This window comes from Gigantopelta aegis, chromosome 2 (assembly GCF_016097555.1).
Source record: "Gigantopelta aegis isolate Gae_Host chromosome 2, Gae_host_genome, whole genome shotgun sequence".
Lineage (NCBI taxonomy): Eukaryota > Metazoa > Mollusca > Gastropoda > Neomphalida > Peltospiridae > Gigantopelta > Gigantopelta aegis.
This window is the reverse complement of record NC_054700.1, coordinates 36,260,686-36,279,081: the sequence shown is the minus strand read 5'-3', so window position 1 is coordinate 36,279,081 and position 18,396 is coordinate 36,260,686. Positions and strand designations below refer to the sequence as shown.

Here is an 18,396-nt window from a genome sequence, read left to right as displayed (position 1 = left end):
GGGGAGACGGGGGGGGGGGGGGGGGGGGTGGGGGGGGGGGGGGGGGGGGGGTGGGGGGGGGGGATGGGGGGGGGGGGGGAAGGGGGGGGGGGGGTGGGAAGGGGATGGATTTCGATGAAAAGACATGTGTTTTCATATTTAATATGAAATAAGATTTCATGGGTGGGTGGGGGGAAGGAAATAAATTGATTTTTTAACAAGAAGAATTCTGGTATAACGTAGACTTCGTTTTTGTTCGGTCATACACCAATTAAAATAATTACAGACATTAACATTACAGAGTGGTCGATTTTAAACAGCTGGATAAGTAATTATTGGGCGAGATCGTGTGTATATATTCCTAGAGAGTTTACAAGCATTAATTTCACTAGCTAAAATTAACGAGAACTGTGAACGTCAGACGACCCTACAACGTGAGACCGCTATATCGGATACAGAGTTGAAACAGGAAGAGGATAAATGTTGTATCCATATAGAAAATACACGTTATTTGACCGCAAAAACATGGAAAGGTGAAATGAAAATTCATGTACGACTACGAATGGAGTTTGTCTGGCAGTTTGTTTCCAACCAAGAAGGGTGTAGTTCTCTCCCTACTACAGTGGGTGGAACTAACATCTTCCACACATGAAGTCAACACAGCGATTAGTGATGTACAAGCGGGAGAAGAAGTGAAGCCGTCTTTACACCTGGGTAGTAACCTGTATATCCACGTGAACAGCCCATACCCCACTGTAGACATCAGAAAGTGGTGGATCCCCAAGGGTGTAGACAAATCATTGAAACCTACCAGGAAAGGAATAGTTTTAAAAGGATCAGAATGGTACAAACTGATAACGTTGTTTACTTCGATGGAGAAGTACGTCCCCGAAGTGAAGTGGACAGTTCCATGCTCTATGACAGATGACCATGCAAATCAAGAGTCTGCAAGCAGCTGTTTAAATTGCCATCCAAATCAATGACTGATATCATCGTGGACAGTATAGTGTTAAAGATTTGTATTATTTTAAAAATCAAACTCTGTATGTATTAGTTTTATGTTGCTTTACATATTTTGAATGTTGTTCAGCTAGTTTATCCAATCGGTATTGTTATAAATATAAGTACGACGTATAATACAAATTCACTTGTCGCTAGTCGAGTTCATTATGGAGAAGACGTGTTTCTATATGATCAGATGGTTCGATAATGGGTAATATCGTCCTACCCTCAGAAGAAATTTCATCAAAGACTGGCGTTGAGCGTTCAACATTCGATATAGTCATACCTGATGGGTTATCTCTTGCAGGGGTGTACATATCACATCCAGTAGTAGGATCAAAACTTGAAAAATCATGATTTCTATCACAGCGCTCGTCGGGTGGCTGACCACTGGTCGCCATCTTGTCACCAAAATGAGGCAAACAGCAACTTAAAGCAACAGCAGCAACAGGTAAAATGTAGAAAGTCGATCATCCCTCCACATGGCACAGCAATAACTCAGGATGAATTCATCAATAAGCTTCAAGAAAGAAAAACCCTATAGGTGCACAAGAAATCAAGAAAACAAAGCCACTTAAAAGGAGATTTTTCTGACATAACAAATGAACAATCTGAAAAAAAGAAGAAAACTGCTGAAATCAAAACAACAAAAAACAGAACGACGGAACATGACAGCCAGATTGCAGGACCCAGTAACATCAAGGGCACATGGGTAACATTCTACAACTCATCAGATGTCAGTGATGATGAAGAAGAGGTCTGTTGTATATGCCACTTATTTTCTCCAGTTGGATTTATGGCACATGGAGGTGTTGAACTGCTCAACTGGGGAAAATGTGACACCTGCCATGGATAGGTTCATCTAAAATATTGTTCCTCTGTAAAAGTATTAGGACAAGCAGAACCTTTCAAGTGTTCCAAGTGCTCATAAATCAACACTCTCACTAACAAATGTCTACAACAACCTTCCATATCTGAAATGAATGTATACTATGATTAGAGTTATTATTCTAACTAATCTGTTTTGGTTAAATACTTACCATGTGTTGACATTAATCTTTTTGTTCAGTCTCTTTGATGCAATCAAAAGCTAAAGTGCAAGCGACACCATTCATATAAAACGTTTTTACATAATCAAAAGTAATTTGAAATGGACTATACATGTGTAGTGTTATCTCCCCTGATATTTTCACCGATACTGACATGACCTGAATTTTGCTGATATAAACGGAAGTAGGTCAAGTGGATGTTTTAGTACTTGCTGCGCAGACTAATGTGCCATCAGGCAGGTTAGTGAATACACGGCGGTACCACTAATAAAGTGCTCATTTCTATCAGACAGACAGAAGAAGTGATATGTTTCATACTTTTGTTACTAAATATAACTTAGTTTCAGTTAACGTTCAAAGTTTTTGCAAGGGCCCTTCTCATACATACGAATCCTATATAGGGGGTCCATCTTCTGTTATTGACCACATTCTAGTTCCCGATGATTTAATTCCATATGTTCAAAACGCGCTAGTTGCAGATGAGAGTGAGATTTTGCTTTCTGACCATAAGCCAGTAATATGTTCCATTTTATTAAAGAATTTAAATAAATACAATTTCAGACCACAAATATTTATACAGTGTCCGAGCCGGTTATTATTTGTTCAAACCCAACGATCAGTCCGCTCACACGCGCCGATTTGCCTACTCCTCCCCTCCCTCCCAGTTGTTGGTCATTCGACGATGTTCACTTCTGCTACTGTAATCACCAATAACCAAAAGCTGCATCGTGGAGAGAAATTGCTTTCATTTTTGTTTTTTTCCCCCATCTCGTCATTATACCGATAGTTGTCCAGCCGCTTACTCGTATGCAAAAAATTACTGGCTAGTTGTCCAGCTGCTTAATTATATGCAAGAAATTACTTCCACGTAAAACAAGCAATTTAATAATATTTTTCCTCCGAATATCCGATGGTGATAAACTGCGTTAACTAGTAATTTAAAAAGAAGCGTAAATTAGAGCTATTGTAATTAAGGTCGACCGATCTACACTGCGAGAAATTTATAACATTCTCCATCTCGTTATTAACCGCTCGCTACAGAAAACACATTTCTACCTGCCAAGCCTCTAATATTCAAGCTTCCACCTCTTCCAATCTATCTTTTTTTGTTCTCCCTTACCACCACCTTCTTGCTGATTGGGGCGTTTCAGATGCTTATGTTTTGTGTGTGTCGTGAGTGCTTTGATAGAGGGAAACTGTTTTTCACATGCACGACATGTAAAAGATAGATTGGAAGAGGTGGAAGCTTGAATATTAGAGGTTTGGCAGGTAGAAATGTGTTTTCAGTAGCGGTCAAAGGATGGTAGGACCAGACTACAGGTCTGACACGTCAAACTATCTCTATCGTTTAAATGATAAGTTTTCTTGTGTAACTTTAAATAATCCTGACGTTTAAAAGTTTTCAGACATTGATCACACGAAAAACACTGTTCTACAGGTCCACAATTAGCTTGGTGTCTTATTAATGATCGCTTTGAACCATATGTTTTGCGACAAAACTCACAGATGTACACAGGGGGTGGTGAAAGAATTTTGAGACATGATTTTTTTAAAAAGAAATGTAAATTTTTAAAAACGCTCTGTGCGATAAAACAAACAGGAAGATGGTAATGCTGAAAAAGAACAACAAGTCTTGTGAATATATGTTGACATATAATGCTAACATGCAGGGTAAATAACATTAAAGAGTAACTATTTAATCCAAACATTTCTGAAGTACTAACAAACAAAATCAATTTTATTAAACATATACTTCCAAGCAAACAATATTTCTTGTGAAAAACAAAATAGCATCTTTCACAAACATACTTTTTTTTTTTTTTTCGCAATTTATTTTTTAAAGTTATAATTATTAATTTTAATTGTTATTACTAAAACATTCTTATCTGATATTCAAAGGAATATTCACCAAAATCCAGACTTAATCGGACAAAATGTCTCTGTGTTGCTGCACTGGAACAATAATTTGAAAAAGAAAAGCACAACACAGACGTCGGTGTTAACCCTCTGAAAACTGAATGAAAACTGCGCGAATTTTTCTTCTCCCACGCTATTAAATGCAAAAAACCTGTATGTGTATTTACGAGATACATCCGATTGGTAAAAAGTAAGACAATGAATCCAATACAAGCCAAGTTAAATTCAGCCTTAACCAGACGAGTCTGTGATATATTCAAACGAGGGGTGTGAACGGACGAGTCTAACACGTATATCTTTGTTCATTCCTATTTTAAATGGAAATACCGTAAGATCTACCAAGTCCACATCAAGCCGTACAACTGGTTTCAAATATAGAAACGTAAACCGACTTTCAACAGATGTCACAATACAAATATTCACCACTACCCAGGCTCCGGGCATCTCTTACAATTAACACTCGTGGTCTATTGTATTCTCAATATTTACCTGGCTACGTTTTGACCCCCCGCTTCTATTGTTAGGGATAGAGTACGCTTTATGTGTGTCATACTTTAGAAATTCAATCAAAACTAAAACAGATTTATTTTATTTTTAACCCATTCATTGAGGTTCCGGCCAGCATAAGTTCACCGACTTTTCAACATACGACAGTTTGTTGAAAACAAATTGCTTTTGAAAAAAAACTTAAATTGAAGGGTTAAAAATCAATTTGATTAATCTTAGTCTATATATAAAACGATTCAAGAAAAATTATTTCTAAAAGCAAAACAATATTTTATTTTTCTGAAAAACAAAACAAAAATGCGGACCAAAAAATAATATATAAAAAAAAAAAAAAAAAATATATATATATATATATATATATATATATATATATATATATTTCACAATTCATTATTATTATTATTTAATTCACTGTTACTAAAACCTTCTTACCTGATATCCAAAAGAACATCCAGAAAAAAACGTCTCCACGTTGCTCAACTGTGCGACCTCTGCATCTCCTCAATAACTGCACGATTCTTAGCTATCCATCTGCTTAAAACGAGAAGCCGGTATCCTCTCTGCAACGTTAATTATGTAAATAGCTTCACTGTTTCCAATTAAACACGAACAAGTCGACGCTACGTTCGTAATACAGAAAATTGCTTTCGACGTGATATTCTGCAGTATTACTTCCACGTAAAACAACAATACAAAATTAAATATATATTATACAGTGTCCGAGCCGGTTATTATTTGTTCCAACCCAACGCTAAGTCCGCTCACACGCGCCGATTTGCCTACTCCTCCCCTCCCTCCCAGTTGTTGGTCATTCGACGATGTTCACTTCTGCTACTGTAATCACCAATAACCAAAAGCTGCATCGTGGAGAAACATTGCTGTCATTTATTTTATTTTCCATCCATCTCGTCATTATACCAATAGTTGTCCAGCCGCTTACTCGTATGCAAGAAATTACTTCCGCTTAAAAGAAGCAGTTTTACCTTTCGTAATACGCGGCTACCATGGCCCGACCCTCCTCGCGTCTCGTAACGATGATTGATACTTGTCGTTTACGATCGACCGAACTACTCTTATTCCGATTCATGCTTAATTGCTTAATTATCACCGTGCCGCGTAGAACCTGTCAATAATAGGCCGTGTCGCGTCATTAATTGCTTAATTAGAAACTGTCAATCATAGGCCACGCCCACAGCACCGTCGGTAGACGGTGCGGATACATCCTACTTTCCCTCTACTAATTTATTCTGGTTCCTGGAACTTGAACACAAACAGCTCCAACCAGCATGCCAGAGCAAGCTGTTTTATAAACAGTTTTTCTTACAGTCCAGCATATGTTACAAATTGTGTGAATCTCAAGTCAAGAATAATGTTATCTTGCAGTGAGTCCACGTGGCATACAGTAAACGTTTAATTTCGCAGCAGCTCCGAGACACCTAATTGGGTCTGTGTTGTTAATACTTTGAAAATGTACTGGCGGCAGGAAGTAATTGTAAACAATAACAAATTATCTTTGGATGGCAAACACTGGAAAGGGTCATGGGTGTTTCCAGCTGTGTGCACAGTAACCTTATCCTACACTCAGATGGTAAATTGTACTCCCTGGTATTGTAGCAGGTTGCTAGAGGCTCTTAACAACTTTAGAAAAACAATTTGTCAAACAAAGCATAGCCTTAAAACCAGTTATAACAGATATATTTGTTATACTAATTATTACATGAAATGTAAGCTATCATACCAGTTATAACATATATATTTATTACACTAATTAAACACGAAATATATGCTATCAGAGTAAACTGCACCACCTGTAGTGTTGAGCTACTGACTGAATTAATAATCAACCGTTAAGTTAAGTTAATACGTTTAATGATTTTTAAGACAGTAATTTAACGAAACAAAATGAATACAGGGCCAGTAACTATATTCGGCATTTTTCTTTAAAAGTTTTCACTCGTTCTAAAGTGTCTACGTTTTGACATGTTCTAAAACAAAATTATGTTCTTCAACTTAATGTTTTAAACAGCAATTTAGAGAGATTAAAATGACAAATATATTTACAATCAACGTGTAATGATTCCTAGCAGAATGCGCATTTTCGTAGGTTTTACAAAAATGCAAAAAAATCTCATTGTGTGTAAGATGTTTGCATGCAACATGGGTCAGATGTTACTAAAACAATGTTTAGAAGTTATATGTGATTAAAACTTACTAAAATAATATGACATTAGCAAATAATTACCACAATTCTACTGTCCATGCAAGTAATACTACTAAAGGTACCTGTGTTGAAACCAAAATCTGTTGATTGATGTACTTTAAATTGCACATATATACACTGCCGTATTCGGGTAGCCAGGGATTGGGCACAAGAGGACCTCTTTTTTCACAATACCAACTTTTATAATGCATGTCACCCCATAAAATGTGTAAAAGCAGTGCCCTCTATCTCCACTCCACCCTCAATAAACAATCCTGGTTACCCTAATATGTATATATATATATATGGCTAGTGAATTGTTAAAATTACCTATTCCATGTTCCATGTTTGTTTAAATCCTCAAACTCTAGGCGTTTGGTGCTTGTGGATAGTTGTGTATCAAGTTTTAACTGTTATTTTTGTTCCCCTAAGAATTCAATATGACGCAGGTGGGAAGGTGTGTGTGTCCCGTGATCGTGGCTATGTGGATCTACAAAACAAAGCTGGCTATGACACATCACAACTCGAAACGAATCCGGCAAGTGATATCTTATCACATCCTAAGCCCGTGTCTTTCCGCAACGTTAATTTTCAATCCAGACCCTGGCAACCTGATCTGGGAGTTGATTAAACCATAGTTATCATATGTTGAGGTATTTCAACACTTGCTCTGTAAAATACAAAAGGAAAATTGTTACCAGCATAGTGGCTGCTCCAACAAAACAGCGACAATGTATCATTTATATGCATTTCCCCCATTGGCCAGGTGTAAAACATATCTAAATACACTTTAATGCATTCGTCATCAGCACTGATCTTGTGCGTGATTAAGTATAATGTTTCTCTAATGCGCTCGTATAATGATATACATGTACACAATACATTTTATTTAAACACACTATAGCAGTAACCACTTTGTTATAATCTCATCATTGGAACATCTGAAATGCTACAATTATTCCAGTTAATGTAGTAATATTTAGATATTTTAGCCCAGAAAATATGAATGTGTATACATTTCAACTACTACAATGAACAATATTTATTATTAGTATGCATATTTATTTTATGCCATTTATATAAAGGGGGTCGCTTCTTCTAACCAATTAGTTATAATATGAACTACCATGAACGGACTCCGATTTAAAGAAAAATACTTGACCTGTATCTACTAATTCATGTTCAACTATATGTCAAATATTATATAATGTCTATAAAATATACAATGACTAGAAAAGTTACAATCCTGTGATGATGCCTTTGAAATAATATAAACTAATTTCCCTCTATGCTAAGTAAATTAAAATATTTTATTGTGTATGGTCATAAAACATTTATCATCTTATGGGCCGGCATCCTTTTTACAATAAACAATTCCCAGGCATTTTCATTTTAAATTGCAACTTAAATTTATTTTTTATATAATATTCAAATTGTCTACAAAATACAGACATAGCTAGATCATAATTTTTAACTAAGGTTGTTGCATATGGGAGCCATGTTTAAAAAAAGAAAGAAAGAAAGGAATTTTATATTTAATGACACACTCAACACAACTACAGGTATGTGGTGTCAGACATGTGGTTAATGACCACAAATATATTTTAGAGAGGAAACTATGGGCAACTATTTTTTTTATTAGCACCAAGGAATCTTTAATATATGCATCATCCCACAGACAAGATAGTACATATCATGGTCTGTAACACCAGTTGTGAAGCACTTGCTGGAACGAGAAATAGTCCAATGATTACACTAACAGGGATCGATCCTAGACTGACCGTACACCAGGCCAGCACTTTACTACTGGGCTACGTCCTGCCCCCGGCAAATTAATTTAATTATATTATTTTTTTCCTCTAATACAGATAGTAACTATTCAGACTAAAATAAGGGAAAACAACTTTCCTGTTTAACTAGGTTCTCTGTCTCTGTTCAGTTAATATTTTCTTAACTGCATGTTTCTTCTATAGAACTAAATGAACTCTGCAATCACTTCTTATTAAACTATTTACATAACCGACATTTATTCAGCAACTAGTTAACAACACACATTTTACCACATTCCAGATGTCTAAGAACTAAACACTTCCAGCCCCCCCCCCCCCCCGCCCCCCATTGTCTGCAGTCCATCTCAGATTATCACAAACGGACCGGTCATCGTGATGCGTAAACAGTCAATTCTAGCTACCTCAGCCAGAGTTGTTATTTCTTTGTAAGCCAAAACATCCAGCCAGAGATTATATAAAACACCTTCTCTGGATGTAAACACTTAGAGCTAGCATATGTCAGCCTGTCATGCGGTATGGCACCTAGGATTCAATCTTCTCAGACAGTTTACAGCCCACCACAAGCCAGTGTTGTAAGCTAAAAACATGGTTTTTGCCTTTTGTGGATATGGACATAAAAGATAATTGGTTTGGATTCTGTTCTTTAAAAGCATAAATAAATGATTGGTTTGAATGAGACATTGTGAAATGATAGTACACCTTCCCATGATGCTGACAAGGTGATTAACTCATGTTTGTATAATTCACCATATAATGGGTTCTGGCACTAACCCCTCGATATATAACAGGGGTATTTGAACTCGAGACTTATAGAGTTATCATATTTTTTTTTAATGCAGGGTTATCTAGATGAAAAACCATTTGAGAATGGTATACAAAAGGCTATAATCAAGGGACCTTTCATATCCCGAACATTAAAGGGCAGTGAACCTTCACAAAATATTCCATTTGTACCTGCATGTTCTCCATATTGATAACCCTGTCCCAATAATAATAATAATAATAATAATAATAATAATGTGAATAATTGAAATAAACGAGTCGACTGAGAAGTAAACGTTATGGAGACGAGCTCTAGTCTATTTTTAAGGGTATTTCCACGTTTCAGTGCCACAGACTCTTGTTTCATTGTATTCATAGGCGTACAGGCTCCCATTTTTGTAGGGGGCAGGCTGGTTTCTGGCCGAATTAAGTGCCATGGCATTGGCTGGAATGAGAAATAGCCCATTGGGCCCACCAATGCGCATCAGGCGAGCGCTGTACCACTGAGCTACGTCCCACCCCCTCGGCTATTGGATGTCACATATTTGGCAATTTTCACATATAACAGAGGAAACTCACTACAGTTTTCCATTATTAGCAAGGGATCTTTTATATGCACCACCCCACAGACAGGATATCACATACCACAGCCTTTGATATATTGCCGTGGTGCACTGGCTGGAACGAGAAATAGCTCATTGGGCCCACCGACATGGATCGATCCCAGACCGACCGCACATCAAGTGAGCGCTTTACCACTGGGCTTCGTGATTCCGCTGTCAAAGGCGATGATTGACGATACATGATACTATATGTTATTCAAATACAATGTAATCCTATTTTTATTGGTTATTTTAATGGCTAAACAATTATAAATGTACGCTGAAATTAGTAATCAGACATTAAACACAACGGAAGGAAGGAAGGAAATGTTTTATTTAACGACGCACTCAACACATTTCATTTTACGGTTATATGGCGTTGGGCATATGGTTAAGGATCACACAGATATTGAGAAAGGAAACCCGGTGTCGCCACTTCATAGGCTACTCTTTTTAATTAGCAGCAAGGGATCTTTTATATGCACCAGCCCACAGACAGGATAGCACATACCACGGTCTTTGGTGTACCAGTCGTGGTGAACTGGTTGGAGTGAGAAATAGCCCAATGGGCCCAATGACTGGGATAGATCTCAAATCGACCAGGCATCAAGCAAGCGCTTTACCACTGGGCTACGTCCCGCCCCTACATTTAACACAATGACAAGCTAACAATGTCTTGTGAAGCCTTGACATTTAACACGATAACAAGGCTTCACAAGACATTGTTTTAACAGACACAAAATCTAATGGCATTAAAATAATAAAAAAATAAAAATAAAAAAATAAAAAAACTTAGATAGATAGATAGACAGACAGACAGACAGACAGACAGAGAGTTTCTCATTGGGCCCACCGACTGGGATCGATCCCAAACCGACCACGGGGATACGTCCCGCTCCAGACACAAAAAACTAATCGTATTAAAAAAACAAAAACAAAAACAAACAAACAAAAAACATAGACAGACAGACAGACAGACAAGTATGTATGTATGTATGTATGTATATATGTATAGATAAGATAAGAGAAGATATGATAAGACAAGATATCGGGACTAGTGCAGTATGACCCCCTCTCTCTCTCTCTCACATTCTCTCTCTTTCTCACATTCTCTCTCTTTCTCTCTCTTCTCTCTCTCTCTCTCTCTCTCTCTCTCTCTCTCTCTCTCTCTCTCTCTCTCTCTCTCTCTCTCTCTCTCTCTCTCTCTCTCTCTCCTTCCTTCTTTCTTTCGCTTGCTCGCAATAGAAAAGATACAGTACCTTCGTTATACAAGTGTGCGATGTACGTCTGTTGAGTAGGTCGATCGACTTCCAATGTAACATAAATTGACAAAAGATTATATTTAGTTAGAAATGGTATGTCGATATCACTGTGGTTTTTAAAAAGAAAAATACTGTATATAGAGCAGAACGCTTTAATGTAGGTTTCGGCTAGGAGAACTCGGTTAAACAGAAATTCAATAGAAACGAATCACTGATATTTTAGTTAATCAGTTTAGTTTAGCCAAACTCACCTCAAATTACAACATAATTTTTTCTTCACAATACATTTTGGAGAGGTCTCTAGAACAACACATTAAAATGCACCCGAATATACATAGAGGAAATATGCCTAATTTGGATAAGACTGGAAATCAGGTCAGGTCATAGGGTTTTACGTGCACATTCAGAACAAGCTGTTGTAGCGCACGCCTGTCATAACAGGAAAGGTGGGGGGGGGGGGGGGAGAGGGAGGGACCGCCTGGCAGGTGCAAGGGAACACCAGCAGCCCGAGGGACTGTAAATAGAGCAGAACACTTTAAATTAGGTTTCGTCCAGAACTCGTCTAAACTGAAATTCATTAGAAACGAATCACTAAACCAGGGAAATGAATGCTACTGTCTCTTAATCGACAGCGTGGTACAATATATATATAATGTTCAAAATAAGTAGGGGATGTTCAAATATAACACAATATAACAGAGATTTATTAATTTTTATTGCAATATTAATTAATGGTAAAACACAAGCACTCGTGTGACGAGGAATTGGCATTAAAGATTATAGCCAGGATAGTCATGTAGGTCCGGGGGAGACATAGATAGGCAACATGGGTGGTGCTTGTCAATTTGACATTTTCAATATTAAAACACCCGCGGTTCGCCAAGCACAAACGAATCCGACATAGCATGCTCCTGATTAAACGTCCAATAACATTTTGGGGGATCCTGTCCCATTCCCCTTGGAGAGTGGCGCCTAATTTAGCCAAGTTGGTTGGCTGACGTTGACGTTCTCGGAAACGTCGTCCGATGATGTCCCACATGTGACTCAATGGGTAAAACGTCTGGGCTCAGGGCTGGCCACGGTAGTGTGGTGATGTTCTGTTGCTACAAATACGCAGTGACCAGTGACTCCGGTGAGCACGAGCGTCGTCGTCCTAAAAACAAAATGGCGTTCAGCCTGACGTGCTACGGGCACAACGATCGGTGCAAGGATGTTGTCACGGTAGTACTGCCCAGTGACACCTCTTCACCTATGAACAATATGCATCTGGGTTCTGGCAGTCATGGTGATGCCACCCCACACCATAACGGACCCTTTTCCAAATCGGTCATTAGGACGAACGTTGACGTTGGCGTAGCGTTCAATGGGACGTCGCCAGACACGCTGTCGTCGATCATGGAAGTCTAGTGAATCTGGACTCGTCTGAAAACAATGCCCAACCACTGTTAACCCAATGTCTACGATGTGTACACCATTGAAGGAAATTTTTATTTAACGACGCACTGAACACATTTTATTTACGGTTATATGGCGTCAGACATATGGTTTCCTCTCCCAATATCTCTGTGGTCCTTAACGATATGTCTGACGCCATATAACCGTAAATAAAATGTGTTGAGTGCGTCGTTAAATAAAACATTTCCTTTCTTTTTGTTACGATGAGTGACCAGACAATGTAACACCAGTTGTAACACGGAGTTCTTTTGCGATTTGATTGGCCGATTGACCTCGATTCGTCAAACTCCCTTTAACGAGTAAGTCCTAATGAAGTGGTCTGGAACCGGAGTTGTGGCCCTTGGTCGTCCTGAACGGGGACGATCATCCACATTTCTGGTTTGTCAATATTGGGGCCACAATTGGATAATGACTGATTGGGACACATTACGTCTACAAGCCAAAATTCGCTGGGTGGTGCCAACTTGGAGCATGCCTACAGCCCTGAGACGTTCCTCACGTTGGAGACGTCGCGTTGTTGAAAGGTTACACAATATTGTAAAGAATGTGACAGCAAGGTCATGATTTAGTGTTCCAGTAACAAACAAGAAAGAATATTGACACAACTCTTGCTACTATAAAGTAGCGGCAGAAATATTCAATCACAAATCTAGTTATAGAGTAAACAAAAAACAAACGCAATGGTTGAGAGAGAGAGAGAGAGAGAGAGAGAGAGAGAGAGAGAGAGAGAGAGAGAGAGAGAGAGAGAGAGAGAGAGAGAGACGATATGTCACACGTGATTAATCCATTAGTGTAAGTTGGTGATACGCGCGCCGTCATGGGTTTAACAAGTAGTACAAACGCAATGGTTTGGTTTTTATTTATTTATTTTTTATTTCTAAAGTACAATCGCTGATCTCTTTTGATTGGGTTACATCGAGAGGCCTTAAGGGCGACATGTGAATAATATGAGTGTTCATTTCTCTTCATCTTCGTCGTGCTCATCATCAGTATCATCATCCTCTAGTTCATCCAAATATTCGCCAATCCATGAACGATACTGATTTAATTTAGAACGAATCTGAGATTTCACATCTCTGTCTGGATTCACAAACTGAAGAATTTTTCTCGTGTTGGGGCCTTTGTCAAAGTAATGCATATACGTCAGAAAGCGAGAGTACGTGTCTTTAAATAACTTCCATTGCAGTGTCTTCATGTTTCTTTCGATGGCATCTTGGGACATGTTTTTATCTTCGTATCGTTTCCTCTTGCTTTGGAGATAATCACGATTGATGTCGAATTCACGTTCCACCATGAGACGAATGCCTTCGTTTTCCAAGTCGGGCGACGGCTCTTCATTTCCCTCCTCGCACGTTTTCACGTGTCGCTGCAAGTCACTCCCGTCTTTAAAGACCAGACCACACGTATCGCAAGACTGCATCCTCTTGAACTTTTTCAGATAGGGCTCTACCTCATCTTCTTCTTCGTCGTCGTCACTTTCGTAGGCAGGTATGCCTGGTAGTTTTCTCTTGAATGCGTTTCTTTGCATGATTTGCACGTAGAGCTCTTTCTCCGACGGTGGTTGAAACTCTTCTGAGACATTCGCCGTTACGTTCGTGCTTTTATACCATTCGGACGGCCCCGTCTCTAAACCATTAGGTCGAAGACGCCAATGTTCGAGCGTGGTCGGTTTCAAGTCCACCAAGAGATGTCCATAGGGCCTGTGGGTAGTTTCCTCAAACCGTTGCATGAAATGACGAGTATTTCCAGGATACATCTGCTGTGCCAAGGTTAGGACTTGCTGCTTGTCGATGGGGTTGTTGAACAGTGCCAGGTAATGACAGTTTCTTCTCCGTGTCGGGTCCTTGCTGTTATAGAGGTTCTGGTTGATGGCAATCACTGAGAGGTTTCGGTGATACGAGAGTTTTCCAGCTGTAGACATCAGGTCGTCCAACACGATGAGATTTCTGACTCTGGGATCCAAATAACGATCCTTTTCCAAATTCTCGGGTATGAGCAGGCAGCAGAGATGTGAAATCTCAGATTCGTTCTAAATTAAATCAGTATCGTTCATGGATTGGCGAATATTTGGATGAACTAGACGATGACGATACCGATGATGATGATACTGATGATGGGCACGACGAAGATGAAGAGAAATGAACACTCATATTATTCACATGTCGCCCTTAAGGTCTCTCGATGTAACCCAATCTAGAGAGATCAGCGATTGTACTTTAGAAAAAAAAAAAAAAAAAAAAAACCCAAACCATTGCGTTTGTACTACTTGTTAAACCCATGACGGCGCGCGTGTCACCAACTTACACTAATGGATTAATCACGTGTGACATATCGTCCGTCTCTCTCTCTCTCTCTCTCTCTCTCTCTCTCTCTCTCTCTCTCTCTCTCTCTCTCTCTCTCTCTCTCTCTCTCTCTCTCTCTCCATTGCGTTTGTTTTTTGTTTACTCTATAACTAGATTTGTGATTGAATATTTCTGCCGCTACTTTATAGTAGCAAGAGTTGTGTGTGCAGGACAGCACATACCACGACCTTTGATATACCAGACATAATACACTGGTTGTTTATAAAGGCTTGTACTCTTGGGAAATACTCGTGTTTAAAATGCAGTTAAAAGAGCATAGGTTAGGTTGGAGCGTTGAGTTGCAGTCACACGTTCTTTGTTCATAGCAATGGGATGGGAGTGTTTCACACACACACGCACGCACGCACGCACGCACAAAAAGTTTGTATTTAATTATGAAATACTGGCCCCATAAGGGGTATGAGATTGTGTATATAAAATATCGCTTGCTACTCATGGAAAAAAATGTAGTGGGTTTCCTCTCTAAAACTGTCAAAATTAAGTTTTTTCATCCAATAACCGATGATTCATAAATCAATGTCCTCTAGTGATGTCGCTAAACACAAACAAACTTTGACGGTCAGTGTGCATACCATAACAAATTTATTCTGCTACTTAAGACGGGCACGCGTCGGTATGTCTTTTGCAGTTCACCTGGTTTCATAAACACTCGGAGAGGCGTAATAAAATGCCTTTGTATGAGGGCTGATGAAGAGGTCTGATAAAGTACTCCTCTATTATAAAGCGAATGAATGAATGGCTGAATGACGGCAACAAAGAAAACGTCGACAATGTGCTAAAGAAATACAAATGAATGAAAATCATCACACACGCATTTTGTCTGGCGACATGAAAGCCTCACTTTAAACCAAACAGTCAGCAAACAGTTACAGTCCTTCCCCACGAGACATATTTTAACGGCTATTATTTTGGGTGTCTAGAATAAAACACTGTGAAAAAACATCCACGTGTATGTCCACTGTCAATACAAAAAAAAAAAAACACAATAGACGTTATACAATGAAGCCAAAACCAACGTCAGACTTACACCTTACACATATTGTTATTATTAATTGTTGTTGTTTCTTTGCTTTTATTTGTTTGCTGACACCAGTTTGTTTGGTAATATGCAATACATTGAATTGAATACACCATGATCGCACACCTGCACCAAGGTCATTGTCTCCTACATAAAGACCACACACCTGTACCAACCTACACAGAGGCCATTGTCTCCTATACAAAGACCATTGTGTCATTGTTTCCTTGACCATTGTTTCCTATCGAGACCATACACCTACACCCACCACTACAAAGGCCCCTTGTTTCCCACACAAAATACCATTGTGCCATTGTTTCCCACACAAAAGACCATTGTGTCATTGTTTCCTACACAAAAGCCATTGTTTCCTACCCAGGCCATACACCTGCACCCCTCCTCTACAAAGGCCATTGTTTCCCACACAAAAGACCATTGTGTCATTGTTTCCCACACAAAAGACCATTGTGTCATTGTTTCCCACACAAAAGACCATTGTGTCATTGTTTCCTTGACCATTGTTTCCTACCGAGGTCACACACCTGCACCCCCCTATACAAAGGCCATTGTTTCCTACACAAAGCCCATTGTCTCCTACCAAGGTCACGTGATCACGGGAAAGCAGGTCAATCATGACCCCATACAGGTCCTAATACTACTGATGACGTCCTGTTACCTCTCTTAGTAAGATTTAACTTTACACAGTCACGATATGCAGGTCTTGTGTTTTAGAATGATACCTTTGTACATTTTCATGTGAAGTGTTGGGTTCTGTTCGTTATGACGGGACATAATGTCGGATATATATGTGTGTGTGTGTGTGTGTGTGTGTCCTCTGTCCTCCGTCTCTAGCCACCCCACCCCACCCCACCCCACCTCCACTTCCTACAGACTTACCATTAGCCCGTGGTCAAATTGTATCACGTTCTGAACTAAAAAAGAAGATTTGGCGACTTTTTTGTGTGTTGCATTTGTTTTAATGTTAACGTTATCGGCAATGGGAAATAATTTGGTCTTACAGAACTTGGAAAGAACGCTGGATGGTTAAGTGTATAGTTGTGCAGTTGTAGTGTACAGTTGTGCCCCATTGCAATGCATAACATATATGGGAGGGCCAGGGTGGGTTCCAATATCACAAATGAATAAATAATCCTCTCAAAAGTACAGTCAAAACCTGCCTGTTGTTTACCACAAACTAATGCTCATTCGCGAAAGGATATATACTCCCAATCCCCACCCCTTCGATTTCTATCATGCCTCAAATCCTTGCTACTAATGGGAAAATGTAGCGGATTTCCTCTCTAAGACTGTGTCAAAATTACCATATGTTTGACATCCAATACTCGATCATTTATAAATCAATGTGCTCTAGTGGTGTTATTAAACAAAACAAAATTATTATTGTTGTGGCAGTCATTCATGAGTGCATGTCATCACAGCTGTACTTATTCCAATGAGCTCTGCCCGGTGCTAGTTTTGATTTAGTAAATTTGTCTGGGAGTGGCAGTCCTCTTGGCGATGCAAGAAGGATGAAATCCCCAGTAAAGAATCTCGGGAGTGGCTGTCCTCCTATAGACGAGGCACTGGGTAGATATTCATGGAACCATCCACTATTTTGCCAAACATCCATTCGACTCAGCATTGTGCAGATACGACTCTGATTATGTGTTTCGGATTTATCATACAGATTTATATTTTGATTAACAAAGATGTTTTAATGCCTAAATTACATATTAAATAAAAAAATATTCTTGCGTAAAATATCAGTGGCTGTATACTAAATGTGTTTCTGATCGAAATTGTTGGGAGACCAAATCCAGTGTGGAATACTTACAAATATCAGGCCAACCAAAAACACACCGAATATACAGACACTGATATTCTAGATAAGAAACTACATGTATATTCAGTGGGTAATTTTACTCTAAACAAGAAACTATATTCAGTATGTACTGTTAGTCGTTAAAATATATTAGTTGGATACATCTTACAATATCAGCAAGGAATGAATGAATGAATGAATGAATGAATGTTTAACGACACCTCAGCACGAAAAATACATCGGCTATTGGGTGTCAAACTATGGTAATGCAAACAAATAAAGTGATGATCAACATCAATATAAAAATTAAAGACTTAAATAAAAACACAGTGTAAAGAACTGTGCAAAAATACAAATATTACAGATAGATACGGACTTTTACTCAAAATTTCAATTGTATCTCGAAGCAAACAAGGGGATTTGTGCTGCATTGGCCATTCTCAAAGAGAATGTTACACCCCTGCACCACCGTGAGGTTACAGCACGCGCAGGGGTAGGAAGGGAACTCTATTTACGTGCCCATATCCACAAGGGTTCAGGTACGCCCACCCCGGGTTTGGTCTCTGACATCGCCAGTGGTCAACTCAGGGGGCGGGAATACAGTATCAGCAAATTCAGAACAGTCAGACTTTTCTCTTTTAAAACCTACTCGACTCTTATTTCTAAAT

At 38.9% G+C, this 18,396-nt stretch overlaps 1 protein-coding gene across 9 annotated transcripts in view; it reads right to left on the bottom strand.

Moving 5' to 3' along the window:
• Positions 1–11,628, bottom strand: part of LOC121384731 (solute carrier family 43 member 3-like) — an 83,187-nt gene extending 71,559 nt beyond the window's left edge. For 2 of the 9 annotated variants that reach the window (XM_041515296.1, XM_041515342.1), the window contains exons 1-2: positions 4,887–5,683; positions 1,268–1,501 (exon numbers count right to left, since the gene is read on the bottom strand). In XM_041515296.1, the coding sequence (XP_041371230.1) occupies positions 1,268–1,336 (69 nt within the window). In that variant the 5' untranslated portion in view covers positions 1,337–1,501; positions 4,887–5,683. Of the gene's footprint in view, positions 1–1,267; positions 1,502–3,939; positions 4,064–4,886; positions 5,684–6,984; positions 7,325–11,067 lie in introns of those variants that run through there. The other 7 variants (XM_041515288.1, XM_041515259.1, XM_041515268.1 and 4 more) reach the window with 6 other exon arrangements.
• Between the last annotated feature and the right edge of the window lie 6,768 nt (positions 11,629–18,396).